General features: G+C 60.7%; 2 protein-coding genes across 2 annotated transcripts; both read left to right on the plus strand.

Annotated features, from left to right (window-relative positions):
* Positions 1-259: 259 nt before the first annotated feature.
* CHLRE_02g085750v5 (uncharacterized protein) lies at positions 260-7,291 on the plus strand. The gene is made up of 20 exons (XM_043059326.1): positions 260-1,142; positions 1,365-1,476; positions 1,683-1,793; positions 2,037-2,114; positions 2,228-2,263; positions 2,371-2,433; positions 2,747-2,841; positions 3,140-3,261; positions 3,477-3,558; positions 3,809-3,866; positions 4,034-4,150; positions 4,357-4,512; positions 4,685-4,771; positions 4,985-5,063; positions 5,207-5,375; positions 5,495-5,644; positions 5,867-6,143; positions 6,496-6,615; positions 6,872-6,940; positions 7,155-7,291. The coding sequence occupies exons 1-20, from the start codon at positions 1,030-1,032 to the stop codon at positions 7,179-7,181; spliced, it is 2,121 nt and encodes a 706-aa protein (XP_042926960.1). The 5' UTR covers positions 260-1,029; the 3' UTR covers positions 7,182-7,291.
* Positions 7,292-7,339: 48 nt separating this feature from the next.
* On the plus strand, positions 7,340-14,586 carry CHLRE_02g085800v5 (uncharacterized protein). The gene is made up of 4 exons (XM_043059327.1): positions 7,340-7,402; positions 7,601-11,836; positions 12,013-12,253; positions 12,434-14,586. The coding sequence occupies exons 1-4, from the start codon at positions 7,389-7,391 to the stop codon at positions 12,539-12,541; spliced, it is 4,599 nt and encodes a 1,532-aa protein (XP_042926961.1). The 5' UTR covers positions 7,340-7,388; the 3' UTR covers positions 12,542-14,586.
* The last annotated feature ends 520 nt before the right edge of the window (positions 14,587-15,106 follow it).

A 15,106-nucleotide genomic window follows, 5' to 3' on the forward strand; every position in this document is an offset into this window, starting at 1 on the left:
CTGACCTGCCGCCTGATGATGGCTCTTGTGTCTGAGCACAGTCCCAATTCATGATACGTGACATGTCCATAAGCTGTTTTACCACGCATGTGGCGATTCCCCCGCCCCAACCTGGCCCGCGGCGGCCCTTATCCTTGTTCCGGGATCCCCATGCTGCTCCCGAAGTGTCCCCCGCCTCCCAATAGCTGCAGCAATTGCATCGAGGCCGAAGCGATACATGACCTGAACGCCAAATAACTCCAAGGACGTTTAATATTATCCAGATGAGTCATAGTTAATTAAGTGGCTTGAACACGTAGATAAGCTCGTAGTTACACAGTAGCACGAATCCAGTACAACGGATGATCTTGTTGGGCAAGCTGAGCGCGACGGTCAGCACCAAACTCACTACTGCTGGCGCAAACCGCGAGTGTCACACATCAGTATCTGGTATGGCCTATTCATCATAAATAGGCGGCGGGTCACAATCTGGCTGGAGCGAGAAGCAACTTCGCGATTTCATGGACAGTTGAGATGAGGTACTTTCGAAACCTTGGGCCGGCTGCACGACGTGGCATGGGCGCAGCCGACTTTTCCGCTTGAGAACCTTTCTATCCAAGACTTCACTGCAATTAAGGATGACTGAGACAAATCAAATCGTCACAACAATCCTAACAAAACCCATAGAGAGAACTCTCGCCTGGATCCTGTAATCGATGGCGACGGGCCGACCGTTTCTCACTGGCCATTTCGTGGGGACTTGTGACGGTCACACCGCATACAGAGTGTCACTGACTGAGGGCTGCTCACGAGTGCACACTGCACAGCCAATCGACTTTGCCTCAACCAGCATAACTTTTAACGTATGCAAGCTCAACATTATTATTCACCAATATCTAAATCATAGTAGCAAGGAGAAAGTACTAGCGCGTTCAGAAAGTCGCCGATTCCTGACAAGGCCAGCCAAGGCATCTGGCTTTGCGGACTCGTCACTGCCTATTGTATAAGAGTATGTCACAATCAGCTTGATGCCCTTATGTTGGCTGGGCGATGCGAGGCACAGTGGTGGTCGCGGTGTTGCTCTGGCTGGCAGCGGCAGCCGCGGACCTAACAGTTATTGAAGAGAGCTGTGCTCGTGGCAGCTTTCGTCAGCTTGCGCTGAGGTGCGATTGGGTCCCACCAACTGCGATGCGTGGATGCTGACCTTTCCGTCTTGTTATAGTGCCGAAACAGCGGTACTATGATGCTTAACGTTGATGCTGGACTTAAGGAGGCAGTCGGCCTCAAGGGCCAACTGACTCACCTCGCGCGCAAGCCCGTGAGCCTTGACACTCCCGCGCTGTCCATGTGACCTACTGTACCGCTGCACCCATTGCCATATCCAGTTGCTCTGGCAGTTCGGACTATGCTGCGACGTCTAAGGACCCGCTCATGTCTCCCCGCGTTGCGCTTGCTGCCATCCTGCACGCGTGCTTGGGCTCGCCATCGTCACCACGCGTGAGCCACCTGCGCGTGAAGGCCACGCAGGGTTTCTGGGCTGCGACGCCGAACCATGCAAGGGGCAATGGCATTTGCATCGTGGTTGCGGTGTGTGTACCGATATGTGTTTTATGCAGTGCGTGCTCGGCACCAGCCGCACGCCTGGAGTCCTGGACACCTAGCCTTACCCTCCGCCAACCCTCGTTGGCCCTTTTCCGCTACAGCCGTTGCGCATCATCAGCCCCACCGGGTCATACACCCAGCCTATCTACCGGCTGACCGCAGCATACAGCGCGACGACGCAAGTGCCCGTCAACTACATCACTCTTCCCCTGGTGAGTGAAAGAAGTGAAGAAGGCGGAGTCGACTGGTGTACCGAGTCACTGCCGACCTTGGCTGACCCCACAATACCGATATCGCGGCCGCATGAATCGGCGCAAGACCAGTCGGAACGTGTAAACTGGTTGCTGCATGCGTGCCTGCCCCAACTGACCCTTCCTGTGAGCCGCCCATTAAATTGCGTGGGCCGATGTAGCCTCAACTTGTGTACTACCTGCAATCGTGTTTGCACCCCGCAGTTGCAGTACACAACGAGTCGCCAAAGCATGTTGCTGGACGCGAACCCGCCAACAAACAGCACCGGCTATGATGCGCTGGTGGGTGGGGCGTGTGGACTGCGACACGGAGGGTGTTGGCGAGATAGCATGCTTGGCGCAATCCCGGAGGTCGCTTGGTGTTTACCCTGTACGGTAATTTGCTTGCTGCGCAGGTTGCAAGCGCCACTGCGTATGGGGATGCAGCTCAGGTGTGTGGGTGCACTTAATCAGCAGGGCTGGGGGCCTTGAACTGGTACCGATTGCGTGCGTGCTGCATGGGTGTTGTGACTGTGTGCATGTGCAACCCCCCGTACAGGTTCCGGGCAAGCTCTTGGATCTGTCGTACCTCGTGGTCAATGACCCGGTCGTGGATTGGCAGGTGTGTCCTCGCGTGTGCGTGTGCGTGTGCGTATGTGTGTGAAAATGTGTATGTCTTGTGTGTGTGTGTGTGTGTGTGTGCGTGTGTGTGCGTGTGTGTGTGTGTGTGTGTGCGTGTGTGTGTGTGTGTGTGTGTGTGTGTTCAGGAAAACAAAACGTGTGTTTGTGTGCGCGCTTGGGGCTGGGGGCGGGGGGCTGGGTAACTCAACTCGGGAGGTGGAGGGGGGACTTTAGAACGGTGGCTGGTGGCGAACTCCGCTAGACCGTACTCGCGTTCACCAGTTCCGCATCCCGCACGGATGCTCTGGTTGCAGGACATCCCCGCCGCCCTGCGCGCCTCCATGACCATGTACGATGGGAAGATTGTGGCGCTGCCGCTGGCGCCTGCAGCCTTTCTCACGTTTTACAGGTGGGTCTGGCAAAGGCGCGCAGCCAGGGCCTGGACTCTGGAGGATGTACGGCAAGGGTGCCATGCGGCCGGACTGCGTCTGAAGTCACAACTATCTGGGCGGGATGCGAGAAAGCGCGTAGTTGTGGGACAGAGGAGAAGAGGAGGACCTGGCCCATGGAAGGAAGTTGGGGTGGTCCGTTTGTTTATGAGCACATCACTTCACATCACATCCAGTATACATGCCTGGCCAACGCCGGTACGATATGCATTGTATGTTTTATCACGTGCCCTGCCGCAACCTAACACACAAACACAGGCTGGACATCTTCCAGCGCGACAACCTCACCGTGCCGCAGACGTGGGAGCAGTTTGCGGACCTGGCGGAACGCTACCACAACGGACCCGACGGCCTGGTGGGCGCTTGCATCATGCCCATTGGTGAGCGCATGATTACTTCTGCTGGCTGGCGGGGGGTGCTAGGCGTGGCAAGGAAAGGCTCTGTGCCTACGCCTGTTGCCTGTGCGTGCGTGAAAGAGCTTGGTGCTCTACGGTCAGACGTTTTGTGTGCTGCAAGCCGGCTGCGACGTGATGGGGGTTGGTGAAACCTAGTGAATTGACGTTGGCATGCCCGCGCGCCACACGTGTTCTTGCAGGGTGCCGCGGCGAGTCGCTGATGTTGCGAACCATTTATGCCAGCTACGTCCAAACTCAGGGCCACAGCCAGGGAGTCTACTGGTGAGTACGGTGTGGAGTTTGCCGAGGGAGCGAGAAAAGGGACATGGGAAAAGTAAAAAGGAGTTCCAAATTCAGCTGGTGCCGGCAAGACATGACAGCGCATGTCTGTACATGTGTTATCAAACAAAACCGCCGTCGTTACGCGTGCGCGTGTGTGTATGTGTGTGTGTGTGCGCGCGCGCTACAGAGCTGTTTCGGTATCCCGCTCGGTCTCGTAACGCCTGCATACATTGTTTACGTTTGACCACAGGGACCCCGAGACCATGCAACCTCTGGTCGCCTCGCCAGCAATGGAGGCGGCCCTGCGGGTAAAGCTGGGTTTGTGCAAGCTTGGACATGCAACAAGCATACAAGATCACAACGTGGTTGCGGTACTTTGGTTGCCGTGACGCCAAATGCCTTACGGTGCACGATGGCCAACCCTTTATCGTATTGGACTCATGTCAGGACTGTGCGGTGTTGGGCCCGTGTGCAGATCTTTCGGCGCCTGTATGCTGTGGGGCTGACCAACTCCCATGCGCCCAACTGCTTGATGACGGAATTCAATGAAGGCAAATGCCTCTTGTCCATAGCGCCAGGATCTCGTTTCAAGGTGAGAGCCGAAGACTTCAGTTGTTGTTTCAGCCGGCAAGGTGTCCAGCTATGCCTTGTAGCAGGGAAAAGGCTGCTACGTGCCCTACGGCTCTTCGCAGCTACAACCGCACCAAGTGGTTTAGTCAAGCACCTCGGCCGTGGCCAAGGTAGCATGTAGGAAGCCCCACTTCAATCATCCTGTCATTGTATGGGGCCTACCTGTAGGAGGCAAACATTGGTGACCCCAATGTGACTGTGGTCCGCGGTCGCATCGGCGTCGCGCCCCTTCCGGGGTCCACGCGTGTTCTGGACCGGAACAGCATGGCGCTGGTGCCTTGCGACAAGCAGCGCTGTCCACTGGCCGAGGGCGCCGTGGAGCAGGTGAGCAACTCATGATGCAACGCATGCATGCACTCCTGTGATCGCGCTGCGAGCAGCGCTGTACCCAAGGTGGATGCATGTATGTACAGCGGCACAAGTTTTTCTAAATGTGCAAGCTGACCGTGTCAGCTTGATGTCAGCTTAATGTCCCTTTTGCCCTCGCTGTACACAGGATGGTGTGATGGTCCCTGTGAACCGGCCATCCACAGTGGCGTCTGCCATCATCCTTATCAATGGCCTGTCGCCGCTGCAGTACCAGGTGGGCAGGGTACGGGGGCGGGGCGAGCAACGCACGCGGCGTGTGGCGCGGCGCGGCGCGGCAGGGGCAGGGGCAGCAGGGGCCAGGATCTGGGGTTTTAATGGCATGCTCGCACGAGGTCCCTTCGGTGGCAGCAAAGGCACCCGGGCAAGGGCATGCACGTCGCAAATCATGAAACGCTGCATGGTTGCTTCCAATTTGTCTCGCGTGCAGTTTACTGCGTACGAATTATTCGCGCTGCTCACGGCCTCAAGGATCACGGACGCGCAAACCGTGCTGCTCGAAATCAACGGTAAGCATGCGTGGCTATGTAGAGAACCCGATGTGGCGTGCTGCGTTGGCGGCCGCTCCCTGCCTGCTGCCGACCCTTTCTCTGAGCCCTTGCCCCAACCCGCCTTCGGCACGAACGCCACGGTATGCCCTCTGGCCCCGCAGATCAACTGCCGCTGAGGTTGCAGGAGCTGTCCACAGACTATCTGCCGCTGTGGGTGAAACGAGGCTACGACCCACAGGACACAACGCGCTTCCTCACGGTCTATAAGCGGGTGATGGGATGCGGGAATGTCAGCCCGGACCTCAAAATCCGCCTCACCAGCAACGTAACGTGAGTACCGGTGCCGCGCTTTGTGCCTAGCCCCGGCAGTCTTACGCACCTCCGTGTTGCTCTAGAGATGGATCCAGCGCATGCGACTGATGCACCCACGCACCCACACATGCATGCAGGTCTGCGCTGCTGGCTGCTGCTCTTCAGTACAACGACCCGCACACGCCAGAGTCCGCGCTGCCGGCGGTCCTGACTCGACTGCAGGCCGTTCTTGACGGCATTGCAGCCGCTGAACGTAGCCCAGAGGCCTTCGCGCAGCAATACCGCAGGTGCGTAGGAGTGTTCAAATGCTTGACTTTTGTGCGTTTCTGCTGTGCTTTGGCGGAAATTTGCTCCATCCAGTGATCGTCGCTTGCATCCGTTTCGTGTTGACACCGTGGCTGCCGCGTCGCGATGCCACCCGCCCTACCTTTCCCAGCTCCTTACCTCTCCTCGCTCATTTTCTCCAAGGTCGTCGCTCCTCACGTCTCACGTTGCTGTGCCCTTTTCAGGTCACTGAACTGGGTGCCCTCAGCAACAAACTCCCCGGGCTCGGCGGCAAGTCAGCAACCGCCTCCAGGCACTAGGGGCGACGACGCTAGGCGACGCAGTACGACGCGGGCTGTGGCGCTCTCAGTCAGCTGTGGGGTGCTGCTGGCCCTGGTGGCGGCGGGCGCCTTCCTACTGCGCAGGCAACTGCACCTGAGGAGACAGGCGCGACGCGGCGCGGCGGAGGAAGCGCCGCCCGGTGTGGGCGAGCTGACCACACTCGTGGTCACGGACATGTTTGTAAGTGATGTGCACGCTTGATACCGTATGGTGTTTGTGTGTTGGGTTGGTTGTTGCTCAAGGCCTGTATCCTGACGAATGTCTGGCTTGCAGCTGTAAGCGGGGATTCCGACACACGGGCACCGGTGAACACCGGTCTCCAGCTTTTACTAGCTTACCCTACAGCCGCGCTCTCTGGCCTCTGCGCTTCCTGACACACATACACACACCTGTACACACAGCAGCGTAACATCCGTAAACCATCGCTTTGCTGCATCGCATACACTGTCTTTGCGCAATGGTTTCCTTGTGCTCTTTAACACATCAGCGTGTTTCTTCCCTTGTGCTCTACAACACACACATACACACACAGGAGAGCACACTGCTGTGGGAGTGCTTGCCTGCTGTAGTGATGGACCAGGTGCTGACGATACATCATGACATCATGCGCGAGACGCGTGTGGCGTGCAAGGGCTTTGAAAGCGCGACGGAGGTAGGTAGGCGACGTGAAGCAAAGGTTGGCAAGGGGGGCGGTGCGAGCTGGGCATTCATGTGTGGGGAATTGAGTAAGAGCGAGGAAGGACGAGGCCGGGCGTATAAATACCGGAAGCAGCCCTTCCCTCAAGGCGTGAAAGTAATTAGGGCGCGGCCTTGTGGCTAGGATAGAATGGATTGGGGCCTTATGGCTAGGGGTAGAATGGCAGTTGACGCCGTCATGCTGCTCTTTTCAATTGCCGCACAAATGACAGGGAGATTCGTTCATCATCGCCTTCAAGTCGCCAAGCGCAGCAGTGTCATTTTGTCTGAGGGCCCAACAGGTGAGAGGCTAGCGGAAACAGGGACAGCAGCAGCGGTTAGTGGCCTGCACGTGCGTTGCATGTACTCATCTCGGCCCCGCAAGTCGAGTGGCGCCCCCAGCCAATCCGCGGCCACACTCCGTACTTCCGTGACCTTCCCGCCAGATCCATCCGTATCGGCTCTCCTCGTTAACCCACCCGTTTGTTGATGCCGTGAATTCGTCTGCATCACCAGGCGCTACTGGATGCGCCCTGGCCCTAAGAGCTCCTAACTTTCACACTACCGCCAGCGTCAGCTGGCCAACAGCCCACGGTGCCAGGAGCGGTCGCGGGTGCGGACGCGAACTGGAACTTCGCGCTCCCAGAGGATGGTGGCGAGCAACAACAGCAGCAGCTGGCATGTGCGCGATTGGGCGGACAGCCAACCGCGGCCTGGGACCCCCGCTTGTGCCCGGCTGGCGTTGTCACAATGCTCCCACCCAGGTGTGCACTATCTACGCCCGCATAGGAAGTGGGGCAGCACCGTTGTTTCGTTGCGTTTCTCACGCGTACGTGTACATGACTGGCTGGAACTTGGGATTCCGATGACCAGGCAGTGCAACCACAAAGCGCATGGCAGACCCAGTAACGCTGGCCTGACATGTTCTTGTATGATGGCCTGCTATGTGCTTGCTCATGCAGTCGTGGCCCGCGGCACTCGGACGGAAGCAGTCTATTTATGTCCAGCAACATTTTTGAGGATGATGGCACCTCTTCCGTCATGAGCGCGATGCCGTCAGTCCTGCAGCCGCAGCACACGGCGCCAGGGTACGAGCAGCCCCACCTCCAGCCCCAGCCCCAGGTGATGTCGCTGTCATTTGCGCCGCGCTTTGCCAGCAGCACGCCGGCGCCGCGGTCACCACAGCGGACGCTGGCGCCGCAGCGCCCCGCGCCGTCGATGGCTCTGAACACCACAGCAGCCGCTGCATTGCAGCGGCCAGCAGCAGCTGTGCCCGCCGGCGGTAGTTCATCGTCCCCCTTCGTGGCCGCCGCCGGCGGCGAAGGAGGCAACAGCGGCTTGGCCACGGCAGCCGCTCCCATGATTGCTGTAGCTTCCAGGCCAGCGGAGAGGACGGGTGCGGAAGCACCGGCAGATGTAGATTTGCAAGGTGCAGAGCCGCCGGCGCCTTGGCGGCGTCGTGACCGCCTGCTGCTGGCCCCGCCGCCGCCAGCGCCAGTGCTGCTGCCTCCTACGCCGCTGCCCCCGCCAGCCCCAGCCGCTGCCGCGCAGGTAAAGGCGGATGGCACAATCCCAGACAGCCCCGAGCCTTCACCACAGCAGCCGCAGGAGCAGCAGAAACACAGGCCACAGCTTGGGCGCCCGCCAACGTTCGGGGAACTCTTCCCAGTGCTGAATGACTCGGGCTCATTCACGGCAGCCAGTCACGCCGCGCGGGTCGGCCCCGGCGCAGGCGCTCTGACGGCTCCGGGCTCCACCACGTCACCCGGCGCTGCCTACACAGTGGCTGAGGGTGCGCCAACATCAAGAGCAGATGCTGGTCCTGGCGTTCCCGGAAGCCCCGCCTACGGCTGCAGCGCTGGGGTGCTGGTTGACAGCGCTGCAGCCGCGCACGCCTCTGCTACAGCCATCACCAGCAGAAGCAGAAGCAGGGGCTTCATGCTGCCAATGCCGCCATCCGCCGCCAGTGCCATTCCACGCCCGCCAGCCGCTGCGGCGACCAGCAGCGGCGGAGCCACAGCGGGCGTGTGTTCAGGCGTGCAGAGCTCTCCAGAAGGGGAAGCGACCATGAGGCTCCTAAGGCGGAGTCTTGCTGCTGGTGACGTGCAGCAGGTGCGGTACACGGACGCGGCGTCCGGGGCTTTCCTGCACCTCATTGCTGCGGGCACCCGCCCTGAGGCAGCAGGCACCCGGCTGCCTCTCTCTCTCATTGCGCCGGGTGTAGAACCGGCGCCCGATGTCGACAAAGGTGCCCCTGGCCTGCTGCGGCCAGCGCCCTCTGCGCCGCCTATTGGTGAAGACACGCTGTCGCCCCGGGCAGCCAGCAGTCAGTCGACCGGCGCAGGCCGTGTCCTGGAGTCCCTGCCAGCCGGCCGGATGCCTGGCTGCGGCAGCCACAGCCGACCGGCGAGCGGTTTTGCCTGGACTTCGGGCGGGCGCTGGAGCCCCGGCGGTGACCTAAACAGCGTTATGTCCAGGTTCCAGCGCCTGTCGCATGGCTCGCACCTGCAACAGCAGCTTCAACAGCAGCAGCAACAGCAGCAGCAGCATACGCCGCAGACGTTGACTGGTGTGCACACCTCCAAACAGCGCGTGGCGAGCATCCCGAACAGCGGCGGGGGCTCGAGGTCATTAGGAGTGGTGTCGCGGCTGCTCGCCGGTGCAGCTGCTGTGAGGGCCACAAGCGGCGGCACCCTCATCAGCCACGCCGCCGCCGACGGTGCTGGGCGGCTGCTGTCCGGAGCCACCCCAAATGCGCTCGTTGCTTCCGTGGGCTCGCCGTCCTCGCCCTCCGCGCGGACAACGGCCAGCGAGGCGTGGCGTCATCCGGTCGCACAGCCGCCGCTGCTCTCAACCGCCTCGCCGGGCCCCGGCCGCGGGCATCATCTACGCGTACCGCTACAAGGAGCGGCCGGTGGCAGTGGCGGCGGCCTCGGGAGTCTGGAGGCACATTCATCTCGGCAGCACTACGCTCAGGCGTCAGGCGGCAGGCGGCTGCCCATCAAGGCCCCTTCGGCCGCTTTCCTAGGCTCGACCACGCTCGGCAACGCAGTCGGCAAGACAAGAAGGGCGCTGAGGAAGACGAGCTCCGCAGCCAAGCTGCTGATACGCACAGCGGCAGGCACGCCCGGGCAGCTGCAGGTGCTGGACACAGCTAAGGTGCTGATGCAGGGGCCGACAACCAGGGCCAACGCTGGCACTGCGTTTGTGGTGGGGTCTCCGCCGGCAGCGTCGGGATTGCCCTCAGCAACGGGCGTAGGCTCTCCCATGCAAGGACCGTCTGTGGCAGGCATGTCGGGCGCAGCTGCTGGGGTTGGCGGCGGGGGCCCTCCGTCGACCTCCAGCGTTCGTATGCGCGTTTCAATGCCGGGAAGCACTCGCGGGGCCGCATCGCTGGCAGCCGGCAGTAGTGCCGGTGGCGGCATGGACGCGGCGGTCTCGGCCGTCCTCGCTGCCGATGCGACAACGTTTGGCGAGCTGCTGCGCCTGCAGTGGTGCGTGCCATCGGTACCCCCGGCAGCGGCAGCTGACGGCAGGATGATCTCACTTCAGCAGCAGCGGAGACGAAGCATTGGTGGCTTGACGGGCGGGGCTGCGACAGAGCCACCCGTCAAGCTGACCCCGGACGTGGGCGCTGTCACAGATGGCATGCAACAAGTCCACAGCAGCGCCAACCCTGGATGGACAGCTGAGCGTCTGTCAGCCGCAGCGGTGGACGCTGTACGCATGGTCGCAAACGTTGTGTCGCCACGCATCTCCCTTGATAGGCCACGAGAGCCACTGCCCGCGCTGCCGGCGCCTTCCCAGAAATCAGTCCAGGCGCATCAGTCCCGCCAGTCGCAAGCAGGAACACAGCGTGCAGCAGCGGCGGCTGCAGGCGCTGCCGTGGTGTTCCGGGGAATACGGGTGCGCATGGGCTTGCACAGCCACGTCACTACGCCTGCGGACCTGACACGGAACGACGCGTGCGGTCGCGTGCAGTACAGCGGCTCCCTGCTGCGGCTGGCCAAGGCCGTGAGTGACGTGGGCCAGGGAGGCATGGTACTGCTCAGCCAGGCGGCCCGGGACGCGCTGCAGCAGGCGGCGGAGGGCGAGTCGGCGGCGGCGCTGCAGAAGGCGCTGGGCGGACCCTTTGTGCTGCTGTGGATGGGAAGGCACACGTTTGCAGACGGCGCAGTAGACGCGCACCTGTACCAGGTTGTCAGCATGCCGCTGGTCGGGCGCCTGGCGTTGCAGCTGCAACAATCAGGGCAGGCCCTGCTGCGCAAGTGCGCACCCGTGCCGCCTCTTGGTGGCGGTGTGTTCGATGCACCTGCCGCGGGCTTTGGGACTCTGGCCCGAATCTCAGTCGTGGGCGCGTCAACGCTCATGGCTTGGAACGTCGAGGTCACGACGCGAGCCCTGGCGCAGATGCACGAAATGCTGCTCGGCCACCTGACATGCTGCACCAGGGCCACCTGCAACGCAGTTGTCGAGGAGGAGGAGTCCAGCGGGCCTGATGGCGGCGTGCGGGCGCGCGTCGCTAGCAACAACCTCGCCAGCTGCTACATAGTGGAGGGGGCTGAGGGGCTCCTGGGCTCAGGCAAGAGCTTGGGACGTGGTGGTCGCAGCATAACGGCCAAGCAGAAGTCCATCTTCGCCGTCAGCCCTAGTCCGCCGAAAGGCAAGGAGAGCATGCACACACAGCTGCCGCCGCAGTCTGGTCCCAGCACCAACGGGCGGCATGCCAGCAGTGCGATGCAGGCTCACAGCATCACTGCGGCGAACGGCAACGCAGGCGGCCTAGGCGCCTCCAGCGGCAATACGCTGTCCGGAGAGGATGCGCGTGTGCCTAGCCGCACAGCACTCAGCATGAGCGCCCCCTCCTGGCTGCACAAGGGCAGCCAGCAGCAGCCCCGCGCATCCTTCACCGCAGCATTGCGACAGAAGCTGCGGATGCACATTACAGCCAACAGCAACAGCTCTCCGGGCGCCAGCCCGGGGCCCGGCACAACGCCCGTGGGATCGGTGGCGGCTCTCCGTTCCGACCTGGCCGTGTCCACTTCTGCAGCTACTGCTGTCGCGGCCCCGAGCTCACACACCAAGCTGCTGCCCAAGCACAGCGTGCCCGGGGCAATGACGGCGGCGTGGCGCAACGGTCCCGCCCAGGCTGTGCACTGGCTGCTGTCGTGCCTATCCAGCCTGCCGCAAATGGACTGGTGAGCGTGTGCGCTATGCGCGTCTGCGGCGCTTGCCTTCGGCAATGCACTGTGCCGAAACGGCCACGAACTAAGAGCCTGCTGTACATGTGTGAGCTCCGTGGCGCTGTCGACTCGCCAGGTTGCACCTAACGGTATTTCGTTCAACCCGCTTGCGCTCCTCATGTGCACCGCAGGCCGCCTGAGCTGCTGGAGCACCCGCTTGCGGAGGAGGCGTGGTTCGACGGGCCGGAGGGGCAGCAGCCGGGCCGGCTGCCGGCCTTGCACTGGCGTGGGCTGCGGACCACGGCCGTGGTGGCGTGGGGCGAGCTGTCGGGCTGTCTGGAACCGGGTTCGCTGAGCGGGCACATGTCTTACCAGCACAGCGCGGCGTGGCAGGCGCTCAAAAGGATCACCGCGGCGTCGCAGGTTGGCAAGGTGCGCAGCGTTGCTTGGTTGGTGTGGGAGAAGCTACTGCTGCCGTGTGTACACAAGCGAGTTGGGCTGCCGCCGATCGATGTCGTGCAGGAGCAGCAATGCTTGCTGGCGGTTGAGATTGTTGTTCAAGTGATATCATCCATTGATCCGTGGGCGTGCCTTGCTCTGCTGTCCCTGCAGGTGGTGGTGGGCGCTGACGTTGCTGCCATGCTGCCGTCCGAGCAGCTTGACCACGCACTGGTCTCGAACCACGGCCCCATCTCGCGCAAAGCCAAGCGCGGCGGCTAGTCATGCAGCAAGGAATCTGAAACTGAATGGGTTTTAGTTGGTCTCTGTTTCCTCTCCAGGGCGGCCTACGACCGTGTAGGCTGGGGCGTGGAGGCTGTGGAGCTTCCGGTGTGGCCGGTTTGCACTGTACTTGATGGGCGAGGTCAGCGGCGGAGGCGCAACACATCCTGCTGCAGGGTGCGGGGGGATGGCAGCCTCGCATTAAGTGCCAGTGCTCCACACCTGTCTGTGAAACTAGTAAACACAACCTAATGGCACAACCTCCTTTCATGGCATCTTGTGGTTTGTGAGGGCGCTAGAAGTTGCGCGGTCTTGCCTGGAAGTGCCTAACAACTGGAGGCGTAAACGTACGCAGCTCTGAAGCAAGCAAGGGCACACTAATGAGTTACCTATTGCAATGACGGGTGCCTATGATGCAAAGTCCTAAAACCATGCATGAGCACACTTGCGTTAAGTTGGCCAGCGAGAGACAACGTAGGGTTGTACGACGGCCTTGTTCCAAGCCAGGAGGAACTAGGGGCCACTACTCCACTAACCCTACGGTAAACTGTGTGATGGGATATTCATTGAGCTACTGGCATGTTGGGCAATGTGAGCAAGTCTAATGTCCGTGTCCCGGTATTGCTGGGGCGGTATTTTGAGGGCTGTATGGCCGCGCGGCTTGCTCACATGGGTCTTACGGCAGGTCAGCCGCATTTACACAACCAGGTGTAGCCTGATGCCATGCCAGTGAGCCTGTGGCCAAGTGGCCTTGATTGTGACAGAGAAACGGTTGTCCTTGACTTCAAGTGTACTAGCGTGTGTATGTATCTTGGATGGCACCACAAAAACGTGATGCAATTGGTGTCTAGATACACGAGATGTGGTAACGAACGGCGTGAATTTATATGGTTTATCTAATACAAGCACTGTCCGCTCCATGCAGCGGTGTGCTAATTTGGGCCTGGTTGGTCTATAAAACCCACAGGCATGGCGGCTTGGGTGTAGCTCTCGCGGTTTCGCCGTTAGCCTTCATCTTATGTGTGAGCATGTCTCTGCATGTGTGTGTATAAGGGGATGTACCGTAGTGTGTATATGTGTTTGTGTATGTGCATGAGCGCACACCGTGACCTTGGCAGCTCAGGGTGCTGCATGTGCACGCGCAGCACACCTTCATGCATCGCGTGCCTTCAGCTGACCTTGATGCTGAAGTCTTGAGACGCCGTGCATGCACTCGGTGTGCCAGCGGCCACAGGGCGGCACTTGAATGTCACACACGATGTCAAGGGCGCCACTGTCCCGTGTTTGAACCTGCTTGAGCTGTCATGGGTAGCTGGGTCCCAGGCAAATTCCTGCGCACCTACTCAACTCTGTAGAGCCATGGGTTCTAAGCGGCCTCCGCCATGTACGTTTTGTGTGCGCGTCCTTTCAGGCCACACTGAGTCCCAGCTAGGCTACCACCCAATTCCACTTCATTGGTGAGGGTTCCCATCCTGGGTCTAAGTCACCGAGCTGCTCATATAAGTGTGTAATGCCAGATCGGCAGACCATACGCGCTGCTTCGTAAAGACGCACTTAGCGCTATGGCTCGCCCCTTTTTGGACGCGAACGCTACAGCCTGCAGCCCAGCGTGAGACATGATGATGATGTTGTTACAGGTGGATGTGTGGTCATCTCAGGACCTGCAACGAGACTAACCGAGCCGCAAGGGCTCCTCGCAGTCCACGGAAAAAAGTGGGGAAGCAACAAAGATATAAAACCCGATGCAAACTCGTGTGCGTTGTGTCCCGTTGTGTAATCAGAATACAGGCCCAATCACGTTCTGTGCTTGTGTCATTGTGTGCGTTGTGTGCTTGTGCCTCGTTGTGTAAACAGAATCAAGCCCCAATCACGTTGTGTGCTTGTGCCTCGTTGTGTAAACAGAATCAAGCCCCAGGCAGAAGCTTGCGCCGTACATGTGTGCTTGTGCCCCGTTGTGTAAACAGAATAAAGCCCCAATCACGTTCTGTGCTTGTGCCGTTGTGTGCGTTACGTGCTTGTGCCCCGTTGTGTAATCAGAATCAAGCCCAAATCACGTTCTGTGCTGTCACGTGATGCGGTCACGACCCCCGATCACACAGAAGGGGATTCGCCGGGGGCGGGGGGGCTGAGGGTGTAAATACCAGCCCAAACTAAACCAAACCAAGCTAAACTAGCGGAGCACAGGCAGAGGCGCGTAGAGGCGTTAGTTGGGAGGGGGGAGAAAGGGGGATGCGTCCGGGCCAAGGTGCCACCCAACTCTGCGACGAATGTGCGGCACGCGCTGATGGAGATGCTGCTTGGTAGACCGCGGCCTGCGGCCCTGCGCCGCGGCGGCGGCGGCGGCGATGGTGGTGGTGGAGGGCCTGGCCCCACCAGCAGCAGCAGCGGCAGCAGCAGCAGTGGCACAGGGCCTTGCGGCAGCGGCCCTGGGCCAAGCAGTTGCGACATGCATGTGCGTAGCGGAGGGGCCGAGCAAGGCCACGTGGAGGAGGAGAGCGCGGCGCCGCCCAAGAAGCGGCGCCGGCGCGCAGGTTGAGCCGTTGAGGCTGGCCGGTGTCTAGTTAG

The sequence above is a fragment of the Chlamydomonas reinhardtii genome, chromosome 2, assembly GCF_000002595.2.
Source record: "Chlamydomonas reinhardtii strain CC-503 cw92 mt+ chromosome 2, whole genome shotgun sequence".
Taxonomy (NCBI): domain Eukaryota; kingdom Viridiplantae; phylum Chlorophyta; class Chlorophyceae; order Chlamydomonadales; family Chlamydomonadaceae; genus Chlamydomonas; species Chlamydomonas reinhardtii.

What these genes read in the sequence shown, in the direction of transcription:
- CHLRE_02g085750v5 (XM_043059326.1), top strand. Translation starts at nt 1,030, where the DNA reads ATGCGAGGCACAGTGGTGGTCGCGGTGTTGCTCTGGCTGGCAGCGGCA. An exon ending in ACCCGGTCGTGGATTGGCAG is followed by an intron (nt 2,434 to 2,746) that starts GTGTGTCCTCGC and finishes CTCTGGTTGCAG; the next exon opens with GACATCCCCGCCGCCCTGCG. An exon ending in TTTGTCTGAGGGCCCAACAG is followed by an intron (nt 6,941 to 7,154) that starts GTGAGAGGCTAG and finishes CTGCATCACCAG; the next exon opens with GCGCTACTGGATGCGCCCTG.
- CHLRE_02g085800v5 (XM_043059327.1), top strand. An exon ending in AGCCTGCCGCAAATGGACTG is followed by an intron (nt 11,837 to 12,012) that starts GTGAGCGTGTGC and finishes TGTGCACCGCAG; the next exon opens with GCCGCCTGAGCTGCTGGAGC. An exon ending in CGGCGTCGCAGGTTGGCAAG is followed by an intron (nt 12,254 to 12,433) that starts GTGCGCAGCGTT and finishes CTGTCCCTGCAG; the next exon opens with GTGGTGGTGGGCGCTGACGT.